At 42.4% G+C, this 18,567-nt stretch overlaps 1 protein-coding gene across 1 annotated transcript in view; it reads right to left on the bottom strand.

Moving 5' to 3' along the window:
• Nucleotides 1–1,520: 1,520 nt before the first annotated feature.
• Nucleotides 1,521–18,567, bottom strand: part of extl3 (exostosin-like glycosyltransferase 3) — a 37,801-nt gene continuing 20,754 nt past the window's right edge. The window contains exons 2-6 of the mRNA XM_084954372.1: nt 13,283–15,916; nt 11,485–11,612; nt 7,642–7,786; nt 7,416–7,544; nt 1,521–5,435 (exon numbers count right to left, since the gene is read on the bottom strand). Coding sequence (XP_084810498.1) covers nt 5,226–5,435; nt 7,416–7,544; nt 7,642–7,786; nt 11,485–11,612; nt 13,283–15,421 — 2,751 coding nt within the window. The 5' untranslated portion in view covers nt 15,422–15,916 and the 3' untranslated portion in view covers nt 1,521–5,225. The remainder of the gene's footprint in view (nt 5,436–7,415; nt 7,545–7,641; nt 7,787–11,484; nt 11,613–13,282; nt 15,917–18,567) is intronic.

Here is an 18,567-nt window from a genome sequence, read left to right as displayed (position 1 = left end):
AACCCTTCTTCTCACTTATGAATACTGCAACCACTCCTCGTCCCTTTAGAGCTTCTGTTGGGACAATTTCAATTTCTAAGTTTTCAAAAGAGGTTTTTGCAGGTTTTAATAAAAAACAGATGTTATCTAGATTTTCTAATAGATGATCATTTTTTTTCACAATCAGGAATAACAGAAAATTTTTAGTTTGGTGTGCACTTAGTTTTAAAGTGCAGGTTGTGTTTAGCCAGCACTGATAACCATTGACACAATATCGGGGAACAGGCCTGTTCGCATTCTTGGAGAGTTAGCTTTAATGGCAAATGTGCAGTCCGAGCCAGCTTAATGTAGCCTAAAGACTGGAAATGGAGGAAAACATCCAGGGTTGCCAGGTCTGTGGTTTTCCTGCTTAAATGAGCTGCTTTCGAAGTGTGGGATGAAATATTCATGGGCTGGCTGGATAGATGGATCATTATGCATTTCGCATAAAAATGACATTTAAAAAAATATTAATAAAGTACATTGTAAAAATATAGTTAAAATATTTACTTAGATCCAGACTCCAGATCAGCACATGGTGCTGTAATGCTCTCCTCCTTCAAACACCTGCCTCTCATTCCCAACTCTGGCCACTGAGTTAGTTTTGTGACACACACACACAGCAGGCAGCCCTGGAAGTGGCTGTGACTAAAGATATAAAGGTCTGCCCGACAAATCAAATTTTTGTGTAGCAGGTTATGAACAACTAGTAACTACATGATATACGTCTCACATCTCTTACGGTTTCTGCCTTAATTTTCACAAAACTACAAAGGGGGAAAAAGTCATTTACTAATTTTTGATCTGCGCACAAAGTGGAACAAACAGTGTTTTATTTCCGGGAAAAATTACTTATAGTGCACTCACTGGACACTTTATTAGGCACAGTTCTTCATAGCGTAGATTCAGCAAAGTGCGGGAAACATTCCTCAGATATTTTTGGTCCATATTGACATGATAGCATCACGCAGCTGCACATCCATGATGCGGATCTCTCGTTCCACCACATTCCAAAAATGCTCTATTAGGTTGAGGTTAGGTTGTGACTTTGGAGGCCTTTTTAGGACTGAGCACTCTCTGACTTAAGTAAACCGTAAAAACAGTGAGACTATTTTGAGCCGATGAGATATTTGCATTAGTAAGATTTAAACAGGTAAGTGTTGTTCACTTAACCGAAGACACCAAAGAGCTAAAAAGGTCACCTGAAGGTAGGTGGTTAGTTTTATTACCTGGAAAAAAAGCTGTCATTTCGGGGAATGATGGAAAATATTAATGTCAAAGCTGAGAAGCCCCACCAAAGTTTACCAAGTAGGAACTCCAACTATTAGTGCATTGTGGTCAGAAATGGGAAATTTCTGGGAAGTAGTAGGTTGCCAATATATGCAGTACCTCCCCCCTTGACAGAACTCCACTAAAGAGCAAATAATTACTTCCCAAAATGTCCTGATCCAAGTCTAAGGAGCAGATTTCCAACAGACACCTGAATAAGGACAAGAGTCATATTTTTTTAACAACGTTGAGAGCTTTTATTTCATCTGGCCTTCAATGGTATGTTTGACGCTGTCATCAGTCATCAGTCTGGTACAACGCTGCAGGTGGCTGGAGCCTCGCCCACAGCTGGGGATCAGACCCAGGAGCACTTTTTTTTTTCCTTTTTCACAACTCTACACCTAGCAGAGTGACTGCAGCCTTCCAGGAAAATTCATCCTGCTCAGAGCCACAGAAAACCAGCTGTGCCACAGATCCTCGAGGGTGGGAACTACAGGGACCGGAGGAACACCAGCTGACCCCAACAGAGCCCCGAGGACTGTTTTAGAGTCAGCCAGGTAATTATGAGGCCCCTGGAGTGCCAATAAAAGTGTTCAGACGTGATGAGGTTAGGAGCCAGGCTGGTTTTTCTAGTTCAGTGCAGCAACACAAAGTGGAAATTTGGACTCTGCGCAGCCATTTTCACCCACACTAATTAGAAATCTGGCTCCGTGTTTATCCCTCTTGGGTAAAAAGGCCTGATCCAACATTTTTATGTTTCACTTGGAGGGATTACGGAGCAAGAGTAGCAATATGGAGCAGGCGGAGATTTGGATTTAAAGAAACTCCACTATTGTCCCCTCACTATCTGTTTGCAAGTTAATCTTTTTAAAAACAAGTCATCCGTTAGCTCTCAGTCAGTGGCACCAGCTAGTTTTCTTTGGCAATGACAAGTTTGACAGTCAGGTTGAGATTTCTTTGTTTTCAGGTCTATTAAACTACAATATCTTGACAGTTTATTGCATGTTTCAGTATCTGTTTAAAAAACAAAAATCTTTTTCAGTAATATATTCAATAAATACACAGGAACCCTGGCCTTATGACATTTTGTTTGATAAAAACATCCTCACAGAACATAATCTGAATGACATTTATAAGAATCTTATGCCTTTTATTTAGATTGCATGAATTAAGTCTTGACAAGGTCAAATAAAGCACTCGTACATGATGGATTGGGCTCCAGTGGACTGACTCCTGGTCAAGTACCATGCAGAGTGGAAGTGGGTGTACCAGACTGCATCCTTTCACCTAGTATCTGCACCTGCAAACTACGCTGGAAAGCAGCAGACAACGTACCTATTTGGCAAAGAAAACATTCATCAAGCAACAGTCGAAGATGAAGTGAAACCAATATGGCGACACTGTAAAGTGACTTTTCTGTCCGAGGTGGGAGAGTTCTCTGCAGAGGGATGACGTGATTATGGTGGAACATACTGAATACCTGTACTGAAAAGTCAGAAGTGTTTAAAGACAAGTTGTACAGTTTAGAAAACAGGCTTGCCAGCTGGTGGAAAGCAAGCTCATATTTGTTATGGCTCGGTCACACTGGAGTAAAAATAGGATGGCAACCTGCTTGTGACTATGAAAAAACAAAACAAAACATTGAAGGTTTTGTTTTTTTTTTTTTTTGTTGCATTTTTGCAACTGGTTGCCTACAGGTTGAGTAAGCAGCACCCTCAAACTCTGGGCACTTTTGATTCAGAGGAGACTGCACCAGTTGCCTATTAGAACCCAACCCGTCTCCAAACAGTCGTGGTGTGACTTCAACCGAATGCAATCACTCTGACAGGTTGGCAAAGGCTTGCACAGAAGTGCTGCCTAAGTTACAAATGAAGACAGATTGTGGTAACTGATTGCAATCAATCTGAGTCAGTCAGTGCTGATGAGTGCAACTTGTCTGCAATAGTTTCCAACACCTGTTTTCCCTACCGTGACTGAACAAACTACAACCAGCAGCTGTTAGCTTAATGCAAAGACTGGAAACAGTATAAACATTTTAGCAAATCTCCCCATAAAATGAATCAAAAAGGGTTCATTCAATGGTTCTCAAAGCTTTTATATGGCCCAACACCCAGGGTTTTACACTACTGTATACAAACCCAGCCGCCCATCAGGCCAGGAATTTACAACAGTCAAGTTTGCTAATGTCATCTTGTTGGTGTACGGTTCCTATTAACTGTAAGAAGGGGATTAAAGAGCCAGGCAAATGTTATGACTCATCACTGTTTATCCCTTCTGCTGATAAGCTCATTCGTTGCTGTGTGTTAGCAAGGTTGAATATGATTGGCTGCTCTCCTTGGTGGTATGTATACACTATTGTGGACCTGACTACACATTATTTTCTCCCCATCACCCTCTTTTTATTTCCTCTGTAGAGAACATACACAAGCCCACTGCCATAATCCTCAGTATTAAAGCAGGTGGAAAGCAATACACGAATCAAACGCAATTCAATCACTCCCACTTGTCTGTGACAATAACAAGTTTAATGTTAAAGTAAAATAAATGTCAGCGTCATAGCGTCAATTTATTTACAATACAAAAACCATCTCCATTCACTTTAGCTAGGAGTTCTTTCCTTGTCCTCCAAGCCCCACCTTCAGGGGATCTATGCCCCAAGAATGGGGCTGGCCCCACAGTTTGAGAACCATTGGATTATTTAGTGTGCTTTACAGGTGCAATTGGGCAGTATTTGGTACCATTAAGCAGAGCCACGGTAGTTTCCAGTCTTTATTTTATGCTACGTTAGGGTCATCAGCTGTTGGCTTTGATTTGATATTTAAGAGCCGGTTTGGAGAAAGGGATTGATATCCTGCTCCACTTTTCCACCAGAAACAAAGTAAGTGTTTTTAAACAAAATATCATTGTTCTCTTTAAGATTTTCCTATAATTCTGACCGTCACTGAAAACTTTCAGCAATAATAAAGTCAATGTTTTGTTGATTTTGGCAGCTGTTATTCTTGACTTTGTTGCACTTTACCTGGGAACATTGATTACCCGATACTACTTTTTAACGTCTAATTTTACAAACATCATAGTATATTAAAAAAAATCAAGCTGTTTCGAACACTTCCACTGAGTCCAGATCGTGTAAGCAATATGAAATGACAATATGGTGGCTGGTTTTCATGACAAATTTGAGGCATTATGGTGACCGCTGAAGTGAATTTTCCCCCTTGAGCACTCGACGATACTTAAAACATGATTGGGCTGACTTTCAATCGAGGTCCTGCCTGATCTCCCACAGGCAGGGGTTGTGGAAAAGGTTCACTCCACATAAAGATTTACACTTAAACGACATCATTAAAAAAAAAAGATCAATAAAATACTTCTGACCTTCAGTGCTTCCCTCATATACATGTACAAGACGTACAGTTTGTAACCGTAAAACAAAAGCGTAGTGGCGGCCGTGTGCTGTTTGATCTCTCAGCTGAAACCGTTAAAAGTCTGCTGGGTCAAACGCAGCCTGGCATCTGTCAGTTACTCGCCAACCCCATCATCAGGTGTTGCTAACCTGGGAGAATTTCTGTACACTGTGTACACCCCGCCCTCGTTCCTCAGCAGGCTGTTAAGAGGTGCAAATGACATCTGCAGCTAGTGGTTTGATGACTGAGCATGATTAGAGAACACGGGGAAAAAGAGTGACATCCACTGAAAAGGCTTCTTTTTGTTGGCAGTGGTCCCTTCCAGCTTCCACTCCTCACATTTTCAGTAGTGTTGCTGATTAGACCGCCAGCCAACAGCTTTTAACTTGTCTTTCTGGGCTTACTTTCCATTTGCCCTGTAGCCCACCCATCCATCTTTATTACTGCTTGCAGTGGAAGGTGCTGCTTTTCACTCCTATTTTCACTCCTTCAGTTCACCCTGCTTTTGGCTCTTTGCTGACGCTCGCCCAGACGCTAAATGAACTTGAAGCACTTGGTCTTATCGTGGGGCAATCGAGTCTTAAACAGCACCGAGTCCACACGAAACTGCGTGTACAGCAGCGGCATGTAGCCGTAGACTTTGACGAAGAAGTTGATGCACTTGTGTCGCTCGTGGAAATGCGAGTCGTCGTGCGAAAGGGCCTGAGGGCAGCCCGGACAGCGGAAAGTCCAACGAGACGTCACCTGAAATAGACAGCAGGGGGTTAGTGCTTAAAATGTAAGAAACTCGAGTTTGCATTACTGAAATGTAATTATATGTAGTTTCAGCAAGTGTTGCTTCACAACATTGCTGTGAGAGGGAAGAAGTTTATCATTAATAGACAGCCATTAATCATCATTAAATGCACCATGATTTAATACATGCTAAACCCTGCAGCTTGATCGGCAAACGCCAGAGAACACCAGAACTGGAACGTCTCCTACCTATGTCCTGTTCTCTTTGCAGAGATGAGCAGCTTTATGTTGAGCATATGTGACAGATGTGAAAACGTCTGGAGATGTCGTGGCAAACTTTGTGCTGCCTGCAAAATTATCCAGCGTGACCAGTTTGGCAGTGAATCAGTGATCATGTGGGTCACACAGACCTCGAGATTCTAGCCATCAGTACAGGGATGAAACCCTCAGACCTAATACTGGTGCAGTGGGCCCTGCATTCCTCCTGGTGCAGGACAACGCCCAGGTTAATGTAGTCAGGGTTTGTAAGCACTACCTGGATCATGAGGACACTGATGCCAACGACTGGACCCCACATTCCCCACACCTGAATCCAGCTGTGAACCGCTGAGATGTTAATGTATCGAAGACAATGGTGAAGAGCACTGTGGAAGATCCAGTAGCTCACTGATGCCCTGTACCAAATGTGGTAGGACATCTACTCTAAACAAAGCAGAAAGAGGATAACGTTTCTGTTTTCCTACAGCAACAGTTGATAGATTTTCCAAAGTAGCTGAAATGGTTGATGCTGGAAAAACTGAAGCAACTTTTGGAAACTCTGCACGGGAAAAGAAAAAGAGTCGGAGGGAGCACAGAAGGCGAACAGGGAAATTAATATAAAACCAACGTTGGTGGATCGAACCCTGACTCCTCCAGGGATGCATCCATCAAAGCGTGAGTGTGTGTGACTCTTTGTAAGCACTTGACTGAGTCTTGTAGTAGAAAGCGCTCACCTGAGTAGAAAGGTGCTACAAATACCAGTTAATTTACAATTTGCTCTCATTTTTATCAGGTTATTGCAGCAGTGAAGTGGTCTGCTTTTATTTTGAAACTATTAAAATAACACAGTTTGAAACATGACTCTATATGCTGCAAAAACAGTGCATGTTTTTAACCATGCCCATGCTGACTTTCCTGACAAACATGTCCATCGTTTGTTTCTAGCATTGTATAATTTCTCAAGCCATCAATGTCAAACCTTTTTATCATATTTTAGTTGTTTAAAAAAATGTTAGCCTGAAACATTACAAGCAAACAGTTGATGTCAACTTTAGCGCAATCAGCTAGATTGCAGCAAGCTACTGAATCTGACAACAAACCAAAGCAAACTCTAGCAGCTGTTTTTATTATTGTAGGAAGAGGAGAAGAAACAAGCTTGAAAAATCTGCACAAGATATCAATTCCTCACCAGTGGCACAACAAAATCCAGTTATTTTCTTCTTTATTTGTCTTATTTTAAAGAAAAATAGATTCCCTCACCGCTTAGGACTCGTTCAAAGTTGCCCCAAATTCATTATTCACAAGACTTATTCCTAGCAGCGAAAACACTGTCATGCAACACACTCCATCAAAGACGTCCTTAATTCCCCTCTGAAACGCCCCTGAATATTAACACCCCACTAAATCAAAAAGAACTTAAAGTGAGGGCTGCGATGACATTTCTCTTCTAACAGCTTCCCTAGCTTGATTGCTATAATTATTTGTCTAGCCATAAGTGTGCTCGGCGGTAATAAATGTTCTTCCAATAAAAATCCAGGAGAAAAGAGAGAAGAAAAGAAATCTGCCGTAACGCACAGATTCGATCTTGTGTTTTTAAAAAGAATAATTTGTGCGAAATATTGGATATGCCAGTTTGAGTAATGGCAAGGCTAAGCAGGCAGAAATATAAATACCCACGTCCTGAAGGAGGTGCAAAGCCCCCAGAGCCAGACTGCATGCTCTGTCACTGACCTTGATGGGTGGTTTGCGGGTGATGTGAGAGACGAGGAAGTTCATGGCGATGTCCTCGCAGTTTATGTATTCGTCCACCATATCCCTAATAGCTTGGGGCATCACATAGGAGTACAGGTACGCGTAGTACTGCGAGAAGACAAGGACAAGGGGAAATATGTAAATGACATGCTCCAACACAGCCACATGTGAACCTACCGGGGTGTAGCCGTTTTCATTTTCTGACCTTATGGAAGAAGGCAGCTCCTGTCAGGACCATGGAGAGCTCACAGGAGTAGTTGGAGTTGTAGAGCCAGGACTGATGGTTGACGTCCCACGCGTGATACCTCCCAGGAAAACCTACGATGCGATCTCTGGCCTCACGCCACACTCTGAGCCACCCAGAGAAGTCCACAAAATATTCCAATTTAAATCAGTTAATTAAGATGCAGGGTGTTTGCATGTGCAGTTTAGTTTAGCACGATTGCTGTTAGCTGAAGCAATACAGCAGCTTCAGCTCCTGCGGTCACAAATCTTTGATAGCGCACTATAACATCCTAAACAAACAAACGACATACAAACACTCAGCGGCTTACAACATAAATTGTGGCCCATATTAGGAAAAGCATTGTGAGACATTACATAATAGAACATAACATTTTAATGAATCACCAATTATTACAGCGCACGCACCAATTCAATCAAATAGAGAGATTGTTTTAAACCCACTTTTACTGGGTTTTTTTGTATTATCTGTTTTGCCAATGAATTCAGTTCCATCAGTTGTATAAACATGTTCTTTTAATTGAACTGTGTCGTGCTATGCCTAATAAAAAATGTCCTCCTGTAGGCCGTCTGACAGAATAATCTCGTCTTCACTGATATGGCAATTTTTTTTACAAAACAATTTGAGTCTTTGTAACAATAATATTTATCATGAATACAAATACAAAGGACGACACATGCCTCTCTATTTTCTAACACTTGCACTTCTTTAATCACATTGTGCCACTACAGCATACTACTGGATAGTAATCACAAAGAGACAATATCAAAGCCAGGATAAATCGTCTGACTGATTTAGGTTTACACATCTTTTAACACCAGAAATACAGTTTCCCTGTTAGAAACTATGATATTGATATGTTTTGTCGAGGAGCTTGGTCTCACAGGCTCTCTCAACAACATTAATGGAAACATTTAAAGCTGGATTCTTTCTAATTAAGTGTTTAGAACCAAATATAATGCTATGTGTCAGAACACAACAAAATCCGTTTACTGTTCTGTATCCTTTTACCTACTCACTGCTACTCTGAATCAAAAACTACATACATTAATAGCTTACATGTATAAGCAGCCTTTTTGAGAACCTCCTAATAAACCACTTTAAACCAATTTAAAACTTAACTATTGAGCAGTGGAAATACAATCCTAAAGATAAAATAAATTAGAGAAACAGTTGATCATCAGAGTATAACACAGGTCTAATAAACAGGTCTGTTAAACTTTAGGGTTAAAAATCTGTCCAGTTAGAAAGCATCTATCACTGTGAATCCATTTCAGCCACTTTGGTGTAAATTAAAGTGAGAACAATCAACCCCAAACAGTCATGGCAAATGTCTGCCAGGTTTCTTCCTGTTAAAAGGGAGTTCTTCCTTCCCATTTTAGCCAAGTGCTGTCTCTTACCTGTTTTTTTGATTTTAGACATTTTCTCTCCACTATTGTGGTGTCCTTACCTTTCAATATAAAGCACCTTGAGGTGACTGTTGTTGTGATTTGCTGCTATATAAATAAAACTGAATTGAATGTGCACTGTGGCAAAAACTAAGTGATATTTCTCTAGTTTCAATTTTTGTTATTGTTATCGTCACTACTGGTATCATGCAGTCCATTCAGACTGCACAGATAGTCCAGCTCCTCCAGGATGGAACATCCATATGTGCTTGTGCACGAGTAGGTTTTGCCAGAAGATGGGTGACCACACAAGGAGAGCTGGACACAGCTACAACAGCAGGACCATAACTGAAAACATCCCTTGCATGAGGAAAAGCTGAAATGACCTCCATTAGGCTACTCAGTTTTCTGACTGACTGATCAGACTCTGTGAGGGCGGCATGACAGCCTGACATCCTTTTGTGGGGCCTATGCTCACAGACCAGCATCACGTAGTTCCACTGCCAGAGGAAACCACAAGCACCAGGTCAGCCACTTGTGCCCAATCTCTTCAAACATCATGTTCCAGGCATGATAATATTTGTCAGTGTCTCCACACTCCATCGCGCCTGTCACATGTTGTCGGTGTGATCCAGCTCTCATTTGTCAAGAGAGCGGGTGCCAGTGGCTGACCTGCCAGTTCTGGTTTATGCTTCGTAATGGGACAGATTGTTATCCCTGAAGTTTAACTGGTTTTGTGTTCCACTGTGATGATCGAGTGTTCGCTTAATTTCTTTGAGCAGTGTACAAATCAAAAGCGACACACTTTTTCAGAAGTAAACACCGGGCCTGAGGATAGAAGAATTTTGCATTAGGGAGGTTTATAGGCATAAGCTACAACAGTTAAGACAGCTAATGTATCTTTATTGACATAATTTTACCTCTTTACCTGTTACCTTTTCAGCTCTTATACAATTTTGCAAAATTCAGCTATCAAACACCAATAAATGCCATTTGATTTGCTTAAAATCAGATAACGGGGAAAACGCCAGCCAATAGTAATATTTGGTCATTGCACTCCCAGTCAGTAAACTCTAAAGCTTGGCCTCAACTATGCAGTTGCACTGAGTGACCTAGATGCACAAAATGTGCAAGAACAGCAGCACTGTGCGCTTGAAATTTGTGACCAAAGAGAAACTGAATTTTATTAAATAATTTAATGGCTTTTATTCATAAATAAGCATTTGACATATTTGAAGACTTCTTAAGCAACATGTAGACACTGTGTGATGGTTCCCTTTTATTTTAAAGTTAAAGACAAATTTCTGTGTTTGGATTTCAAGAGTCTGTGCATATGCTGCCCTTTCAAATCCATCTGTTTCAACTTGTTAGCCAAGTAAGCAATGTGTCCATTTTCCTGTCAAGCATTAATTATTTTCTTTTCCATTAGTATATAGCATTTTTTTTCTTATGATTCACTGCAGGAATGTGCACAAAAAGTGTTTCGATACCTCAAATTGGATGCTTGAAATTCCTACTTCGGACTCACAGAGCTAAGAAATCTCGAAGCGCAAATGAAAGTCTCGAATGAGTTCATGTGAGATCACTTAAAATGTCTAACGCACTCGGCTGCCGAATGGCTTCTCCTCTTTGGCGAGAGCGGAGATTGGGAAACATTCCTGTGTAATTCTGGGGGAGTTTGAGATAATTCGTGACAAATGACCCCGCCGTACTCGTGCTCGTGAGTTTTTGCCTGCCTCGACAAGCTGCTGCAGCACCGAGTCGTAGACAAGTCTGACAGAGGGGAGAGGTTGTAAACCAAAATAACTTAACGGCGCGCTTGATCATTTAATTGGTTTAAGCACGGCCTTCATATTCAGCTCATCTGAGTGCTGTATGGGCAAGACGCTGACAGCACATTTCCCTTTTATTTTCTATACTTTGGTCTCTAGCGGGAGGTTCAGTCTCTCTGTCGGATCCAGTGTTTTTTAGGAACGTGATGTTTCGACATTATTTTGAGCATTTTCCCTTCCTTCCTTCTATTTAGCTCAATGTTTACGTTCAGTTTTCTTCAGAAGCACTTTTCTTGAGAAAAGCACCGCTCACAACTTATCATCTTTAATTTATCTATGAATTGTTGTTCCAGTTAATGACTTGCAAGACAAAACAACACCAATAAAAATGAAAATAATTAAACAAGTACTGTGCTTAGCATTTGTAATTAGCTCCCTTTTTAGAGCTCTGCTATTACATTAGAATTAAGAGGGACTTTTTTTTCTGTTGATCTTTGTCGCAAAATTCTAATTAAATCAACTTTTCATCTTCAATGTTGCAGCAAAATTTCCACGGTGGGTTAATACGCTTTTAATAAGCACGCCGAAACACCAAATGAAATGACAAGTGTGCACCAGGCGATAGCAAAAACATTTTTCTTCACCTGAAACCAAACATGATCTCATCGTGGCGAAGGTGAGCGTCGTCGTCGATAGACAGGATTGCCTCGGTTTCCACGGCATCCCAGGGTAGGAAGCGATTGTTGAGGCTGTTCTTTTCTGTGCGGACCACCTGCAGGCAGGAGAGGAGAGGCAGCAAGAGCTTTAATAAAAGGCACGTTTTAGAGAAGTAGTAGTAGTCTAGATGAGATCTAGTGGTACCTGCTTATGTAGTGACTGCTTCTAAAAACGCTGTTTCCTGTATCTTACTGCAAATCGCTGTTAGATGCAAGCTGTTAAGCTGAAGTGCTTTAAGTGCACTTTATTCTAATACGGTGCCAAAAATTAGCATTTTAGAGCCCAAGTCCATATCAGTCAGCCTGTAATGATGCTGATGACAGATGCATATTGGTATCTGTGTTTGGTGCATCATGTGAAAACCTTTTCAGGAATGTAATGCAGAAAGATGATGCTTGAGGTAATGTAGAAATAATGTGTTGATCAAATAGATTGATCAACACAGGGCTGTGTCTCCATTACAATCTCAGAACTGTATGTAGCACATACAACACAGTAACGTCTTAGCTGAGGTGTGGAGTCTTCACGTTAAACGTCATTCTTCCTTTTTAATGCAGCTCTAACACAGCAGCTCTGCAGTGTAGTCATTAACACATTCTTCCAACCAACAGATCCCTGGTGGAATCCCAGGAAGAGAGAAATCCATTCGGGGTTACACTGGGTACAAAAACACGGTCGAATCAAACATGTGGAGCTACCTGTTGTGGTGACCCCCTGTGAATAAGGGGGCAGCTAACATTAACTCTCTGCATTTATAAAAGCTCTGCCCTGATGAGAGGAAAGAGACATTCCCATCTGCATTTAACCAAGTAAATAGGTAAGAACGAATAATTGGATAATTAGTGCTGCGATTAATGTGTTTCGACTTGCAATAGGGATAGTGGTGAACCGAAACCTTGACTTCAAATCACTTAAAAATGTAGTGAAATCAAATCTTAAATTGAAAGTAGACGTCACAGCTGTGTTAAACAGTTAAAGTAAAAGGACTCTCACATGCACAAAGCAAAGACAACTCAAGGGATTATGTGGCTAAGGGAAAAAGACCTTCAATTTGCCAAGGAGTATAAAGACTGGACTCTGAAGTAATGGAAAAAGGTCCTGTGGTCTAATGAGTCCTCTATTACAGAGTGATGGGAGCATGAGGGCATGATGCTTAATCGTCATCTACGATTTGTAAGGAAAAAATGCTTGTTACAAGGATGTAACTTGTTTTTTGCTATCAAGACTCACATTAATCGGTTAATTTAGTTGATGAATTTAACCAGATTAATAATATAAATAATTCACTGACAAAGATTGTGTTCAGTTTCAGTCTGGCACCACCAAATTCTTTAGTACCTCCCCATCAGCTCACCACATGTGAAGAAAGTCAGTGTGACAACCTAATGGTGTGGATGTGAACCACATGAATATTTGATTTTTCATCCTTAGTTCAAAGGCACAGATTTTATTATTCATGGGTGTCAAGCTTCTTCAATCCTTTTAGTAAAGCTGCTGGTAATTTGTATGGACTCCAACAGATTTTCAAAGAGACTGATCCTGATGTACTCAAAGAAACTTTTCATCTGACACATCAAACATCACAGGTTACCTTTTTGCATTTCAGAGAGAAAGGATGAGCACGAGATGATTTCCTTACTTAAAAAAAAAAAAAAAAAACTTACTATAACAACGGTATTTAGATAACTTGTTGCACATAAAAAAATAAAATCTTTCTACACTCACCACAATGGGCAGGCCGATGTCTGGCCACAGGAGGTCATCTGAAGGAGGCTTGGGAGAATTCCACACTACCACTACCTTGTTAAGGTATGGCAGTCCATTCAGCCTCTCGAGAGAGTTCATCAGGACCTCCTCCCTCTCATAAGTCAGCATGACTACAGTGAACTGCTCTCGGGGAACATTCCCACCCAGAGCAGCCTGGAACTCCTTTCCAGAGCCTCCTGTACCTCCTCCAATAGGCCTGAAACCAGTACCTGAGCCAAGGAATTTGGCCTCAGAGGGCAGTACCGGGTCAAGAGGAGTGTGAGGAAACAGGTGGAAGGGCCCCGGGGCCCGGTTCCATGATCTGTAAGTGTCTGCAGCTGTATATGTGAAGTTGCGGAGAAAGCGTGGAGAGGCATAAGGAGGCTCCGTCTCAACGGGACCCAAATCCAGATCACCATTGTCGGCCAGGTTGGCATCTGTCCCAGCCAACTTCCCGGCTTTGTGAGGAATCTCATGAACTGGCTCTTCTTTGATGGGTGCAGCAGGAACTTGGATGCTGGTTCTGATACTGGCCAGAATGGTGTTGAGAACATTTTCTGAGGTTGAGAAGTACGTTTCCCACAGAAAGCGTCCCTGTCGCCTCATAGCCAACATGTCATTGTCTGACAGGCTCCTCAAGAGGAAATGTAGCTCTGTTACACGGGGCTTGGGGACCAAAATGGCAGCTTCACTCCAGCGAATAAACTGGTGGTAAGGCAGTCGGGAGTGGTCCCCCAGGACAACAGGGATAGCCCCCACTTCTAAAGCCTCAAACAGCCTCATCCCAAAGCCTGCTGATGCTACAAGTTGTCCATCCCCTGCAGCAATCACCAGGGCAAAGGTAGAAACCTTGAGGACCTCCAGTCTGTCTTCTCTCTCTCCACAAAGAGCCCACTCTGTTGGTAAACTTGGCCTCGGGTTCTTGCAGGTGAATTCCACCAGGACCTGATCCAAGTGGCTGTCCTGCACTGCCTTTAAGGTGCCGATTATGCGATCGTCATAATCGGCTGGTGGATCTCCTTCCATTTCCTCCTCGAAAGACTGGGACGGTGCCTCCTGTAAGCTGCTCCTCAGGGACTCCACCCTCTCCCCCTGGAATGTGAAAAGGTATTTCCTCTTCACGGGAACTTGAGGTGGCACTTCTAAAAAGTTGGGTTCAGAGAGGGCATGAACTAGCGGGGACACAACTAGGTCAAAACCCTCACGGTACTGCTGCTCCAGGAAAGTGGACTGAGCAACTGCTGCTCGCCCTGTGCTCACATTATACAGGAAGTTCTGTGTCATAGACTTTCTAGAGAGATGCACCAGTACATGGTTGTGTCCATCAGACCTCCAGTAAGGAAGAGCTTTCAGTTGCTTCTCCAGCTCTGAAGGAGATGGCAGTGGGAAGGAAGGGGACTCCTGCAGCTCTCCTACCAGAACCAAATACAGACAGGCAATGTTGGGGTTATTAGTTACATAAATGTTGCTCTTAACTGATGCAACAAAAGCCTGCTTTACCAGAGGGTCAATATAGCTTCCCCATGGGTAGGAGTCTGTGTCATAGACATATACAGGGAACCCAGATGTAAGGGGACAGCGCGCATAGTCGAAGCAGGAGCGCAGGCGGCAGGAGCGTGGAGACTTGGGTGGTGGCAGCCCCGGATCCTCCTTGTCGGGAAGTAACCTGACGGGCAACGACAGCTTGGGCTGGTTCTGGGCCATCAGTTCTTTATAAGAATGCTCCGTTTGGCTGATAACATTTTTCAGCTGTAGCAGATCTTGCTTGGCGCTGTCGATGCTGCGCTTGCAAGCCTCGATGCGCAGGTTAAGTCGGGCGATCTCCCCATTGAGCTCCTGCCTCTTTGCCTCCAGCTGCAACAGCTCCTCACTGACCGACTCGCGGATACGGCACAGGTCCTGCACATGTTTGGCCTCGCACAGCTCACCGCCAGGCCGGGGCCCAAAGATGTGCTTGTCGCGATCCCCAGCTTCATCAATGGTAGTGAGGTAGTAGTGGGCAATAAGCGGGAAGAAGACCAGGATGAAGAAGAGCATGAAACTGAGCCACGTGAGACGCACGCGGCGAAACATCCACGGCTGGCCTCCGACGCCCACGCCGCCACCGTTACGCTGCATTGTTGACTCTCTCAGTCTGTTCTTCGTCCCTTCAGGGAACCATTGCTCTGGCGATCAGCAGCAGCCATGGCCGACCTTGTCAACAAGGTAGTGGAATAGACACTAATTCATCAAACCTGGGGTATAACTCTATCCTTCTGTGAAGGTCATCCAAGGCTGATTACTTCTCCTTAAGAGTCCTGCAGGTATCGGCTAGAGACTGAGTCTCACCTGTACTCTGATATGAACTCTGATGAGTCATAGTCTGCACAAGCTAATGCCATTCTGTTTTTGTGAGCTCTGGCTATTAATCCAACTCTGGGTGAGAAGACAGCCCCACATCTGGGGAGGGGTTCCTCCTCGTTGGGTGCAGGGAATACATAGCTACTTAGAGGTCAGAGTGTGACAGCTGAGAGGGGCCGGTTCTATCCATCTTTCATCCACCCCTCATGAGAAATTTCTCCAGAGACTGTGCCTCAGAAATCCACTCTTCCTCCTCCTCCTTGATTCAGAAACCTGAGAGGGAGAATAGCAGAAAAAAGAACTAATGAATGACAATAATTATCTGCAGCAAGAAAAAAAAAGAATTTCTGTTTAACTGCAAGAAAAGGTGTTTGGCATTAAGCTTTAATATGGCAAAATATTTATATTTTTTATGCACCTCAAAACTTAAAGCTGAGCTAGATGTATAATTCTGTTTGATGAAGGCTGGGTGCAGTTAGTAAAGCAAACTCATTAGCCGCAGCAGGGTTGGTCACTTGTCACTTTCCCATTAATAAGGGCGGCCTAGTTTGTTTACTTAGATATGCAAGAGGTAAAAAGCCCAGAAATAGAAATACAGTTAATAACTGTGTATATGGAATATTTACAGCTAAGCTTTCCACATCCAGCTACAATAAATATTTCTGTATAGAGCAAGACTCTGCAGCTCATCCAGTTGTTTTTTTGTTTTTTTTGCTGCATTCTGTGCATGACTGCCTGAAGAAAAAAACATCCGTATGCTGCAAAATACCAGGGGGTAGGTATCTTTTTCTTTCAATTGTTCTCTCTTTTTAAAGTCACACAGAAAGAGCAGAAAACCAGGGAGAGCCATCACTGCGAAACTACAAACGTACAGCGAGTCAACACCAAGAGTACCTCGAGCAAATCTCATTAAAGGCCTCCGCCTGCATCCCAGCCTCATCACTGCCTCAAATTACTCAGCATCCTTGATAACAGTTTATCCCAGAGAGTGATGCTGAATTATCTTCACTAGCTCAGGAAAGAAAAAGGCTCAGGCACACACAAAGGAAACCAGCTGTAGGGTTGCTGGTTTTATTTCAGTTCCTGAGGCCAGTGGAGGTATGTGCAAGAATAACCTTGCGTACATTACAGCTCAGAACTGGTTAAAAAAAATAAAAAGAAAGTAGAGGGGGGGAAAAAAAGACCCCAGGAGCTGCATTTTCAGTGTGCAGATGTTGGGAAAAGATAGCTCTAGGGCAAAACCAGCAATACTGAAAGTCACAGCACCTCTTTTTCCACAGCCCTGAATGTCTCTTAAAGACTCTTACATCATAAGCATAATCTAAATTTCACTACAGACCGTTTCCTTCTAGAAGCAGCATGCCACAAATCCATCACACCACAAGCCCTGAGGATGTCGAGCGAGAGGCCAAGCGCCAAACAGACCTTATCAAATACGTTACCAACCCCACAACACTGAGAGCGAGCCTCGATAAAGCGGGTCCAACTGACACAGTCGCAGAGACCAGATGAATGCAGGTGATGTTTACCTTTTTCCAACATAACAGCTCCTCTTGATAAGGATGTTATTCCCCGGGCTACTGGTAGATTCAAACATCTGTGGATGTAACGCTTTCATTGCAGCCTGGTTTGATCACAGCGCACGCAGATAAGATCTTAAAACAAACTGAGGGAAAAAGCCATTTTTCATTCTGTCTGCTTCAAGTGATCACTTCGCCTTGCTGCATCCATGTGGCTGGCATTTCTGATGTTTAGAGATTACTGCGCCCTGAAAAACTGCATCCTGCAATACAGCTGCTGTGCATCTGTCTGTGAGCGTGCCTGTCAAGGAGAGGAATGAGGAAAAGGGCCGGCCAATCACACGACAGGCATGTGATCCCGTCTTGCCTAGAATGACCGCCATAGATCTGCAAGTTTGTGAAAGCCGCAAGTCTGAAAACGTTGCATAATATCAATAAGGGAAATCTGTGTTTTTGTGATGACAAGACATCTTTTCTTCATAACTTGTGTGCAGCTTTGTGTAAATGTTTTGGGTTTTTTTTCCTTTTGATCCCTCAAAAATAGGTTTACAACACAGGAAAGTAACGAGGTTTTTTTGCCAACAATTTTGAATAAACTAACCATTTTGTCTGCAACGTTTTAGTGAACTGGTTCTTTTGGAGCACTTTTCTACTCTACTTGAGCACTCAAACCACCTCTATACAACATTCCTCATTCACCCATTCATACAAGCAATTTTCCAAGTGCTTTCTATCTTTCCCTGATGAAGACTTTTTAGTCGATACGCGTAGGTCGTGCATTTCCTTGCTTCTAGTTTTTTATTAGATATTTTTAAATCTCAGCAAGTTTTTTTAGTCATTTCACCCTACTGATGAGCACCTGTTTAGAATATTTGTAAAAACATGGCAGCGCTTCATCTCTTTTCTTTACTCACACTCCAAAGGATGTATCAGAGAGAAACTTGAAGAAAGTATTTTGCCCAAGGATACTTTGGCATGCAGACTGCAGCAGCCAGGGATCAAACCACCAACCTTCCAATTAGTGGATGACCTGTTTTACCTTCTCAGCTACAGCCACCCCAAATGGGAAAATCTTCACATCACCAGGAGTGAAATCTCAAAAAGTTCTGCTTGAAAAACCACCGAAACGACCAGATAAACACTAAATACATAAAAGCAAGTAGTGATGTTTTGTTTGCTTTTATGAACCATTAATCGCTTAGTTTGTCAAAGATGTTTATTTATCATTATTTAAAAACAATAATTTAATAACCAAACACAGATTGCCAAAAGCATTCATTAACTAGTGCAAATCAGAGCTGTAATACAGCAACACACATACTTACACGATTAAAATAACTTTACCATCTGTAGCTGATTTAAATTTTCTACACGTTTTAGTCTCGGGGTATCAGTGTGCAATAG

This window comes from Perissodus microlepis, chromosome 15 (genome assembly GCF_051167445.1).
Source record: "Perissodus microlepis isolate ML-2025 ecotype Zambia chromosome 15, ASM5116744v1, whole genome shotgun sequence".
NCBI classification, from domain to species: Eukaryota; Metazoa; Chordata; class Actinopteri; order Cichliformes; family Cichlidae; genus Perissodus; species Perissodus microlepis.
The sequence above is the reverse complement of the archived record's forward strand: the minus strand, read 5'-3'. Positions and strand labels throughout refer to the sequence as shown.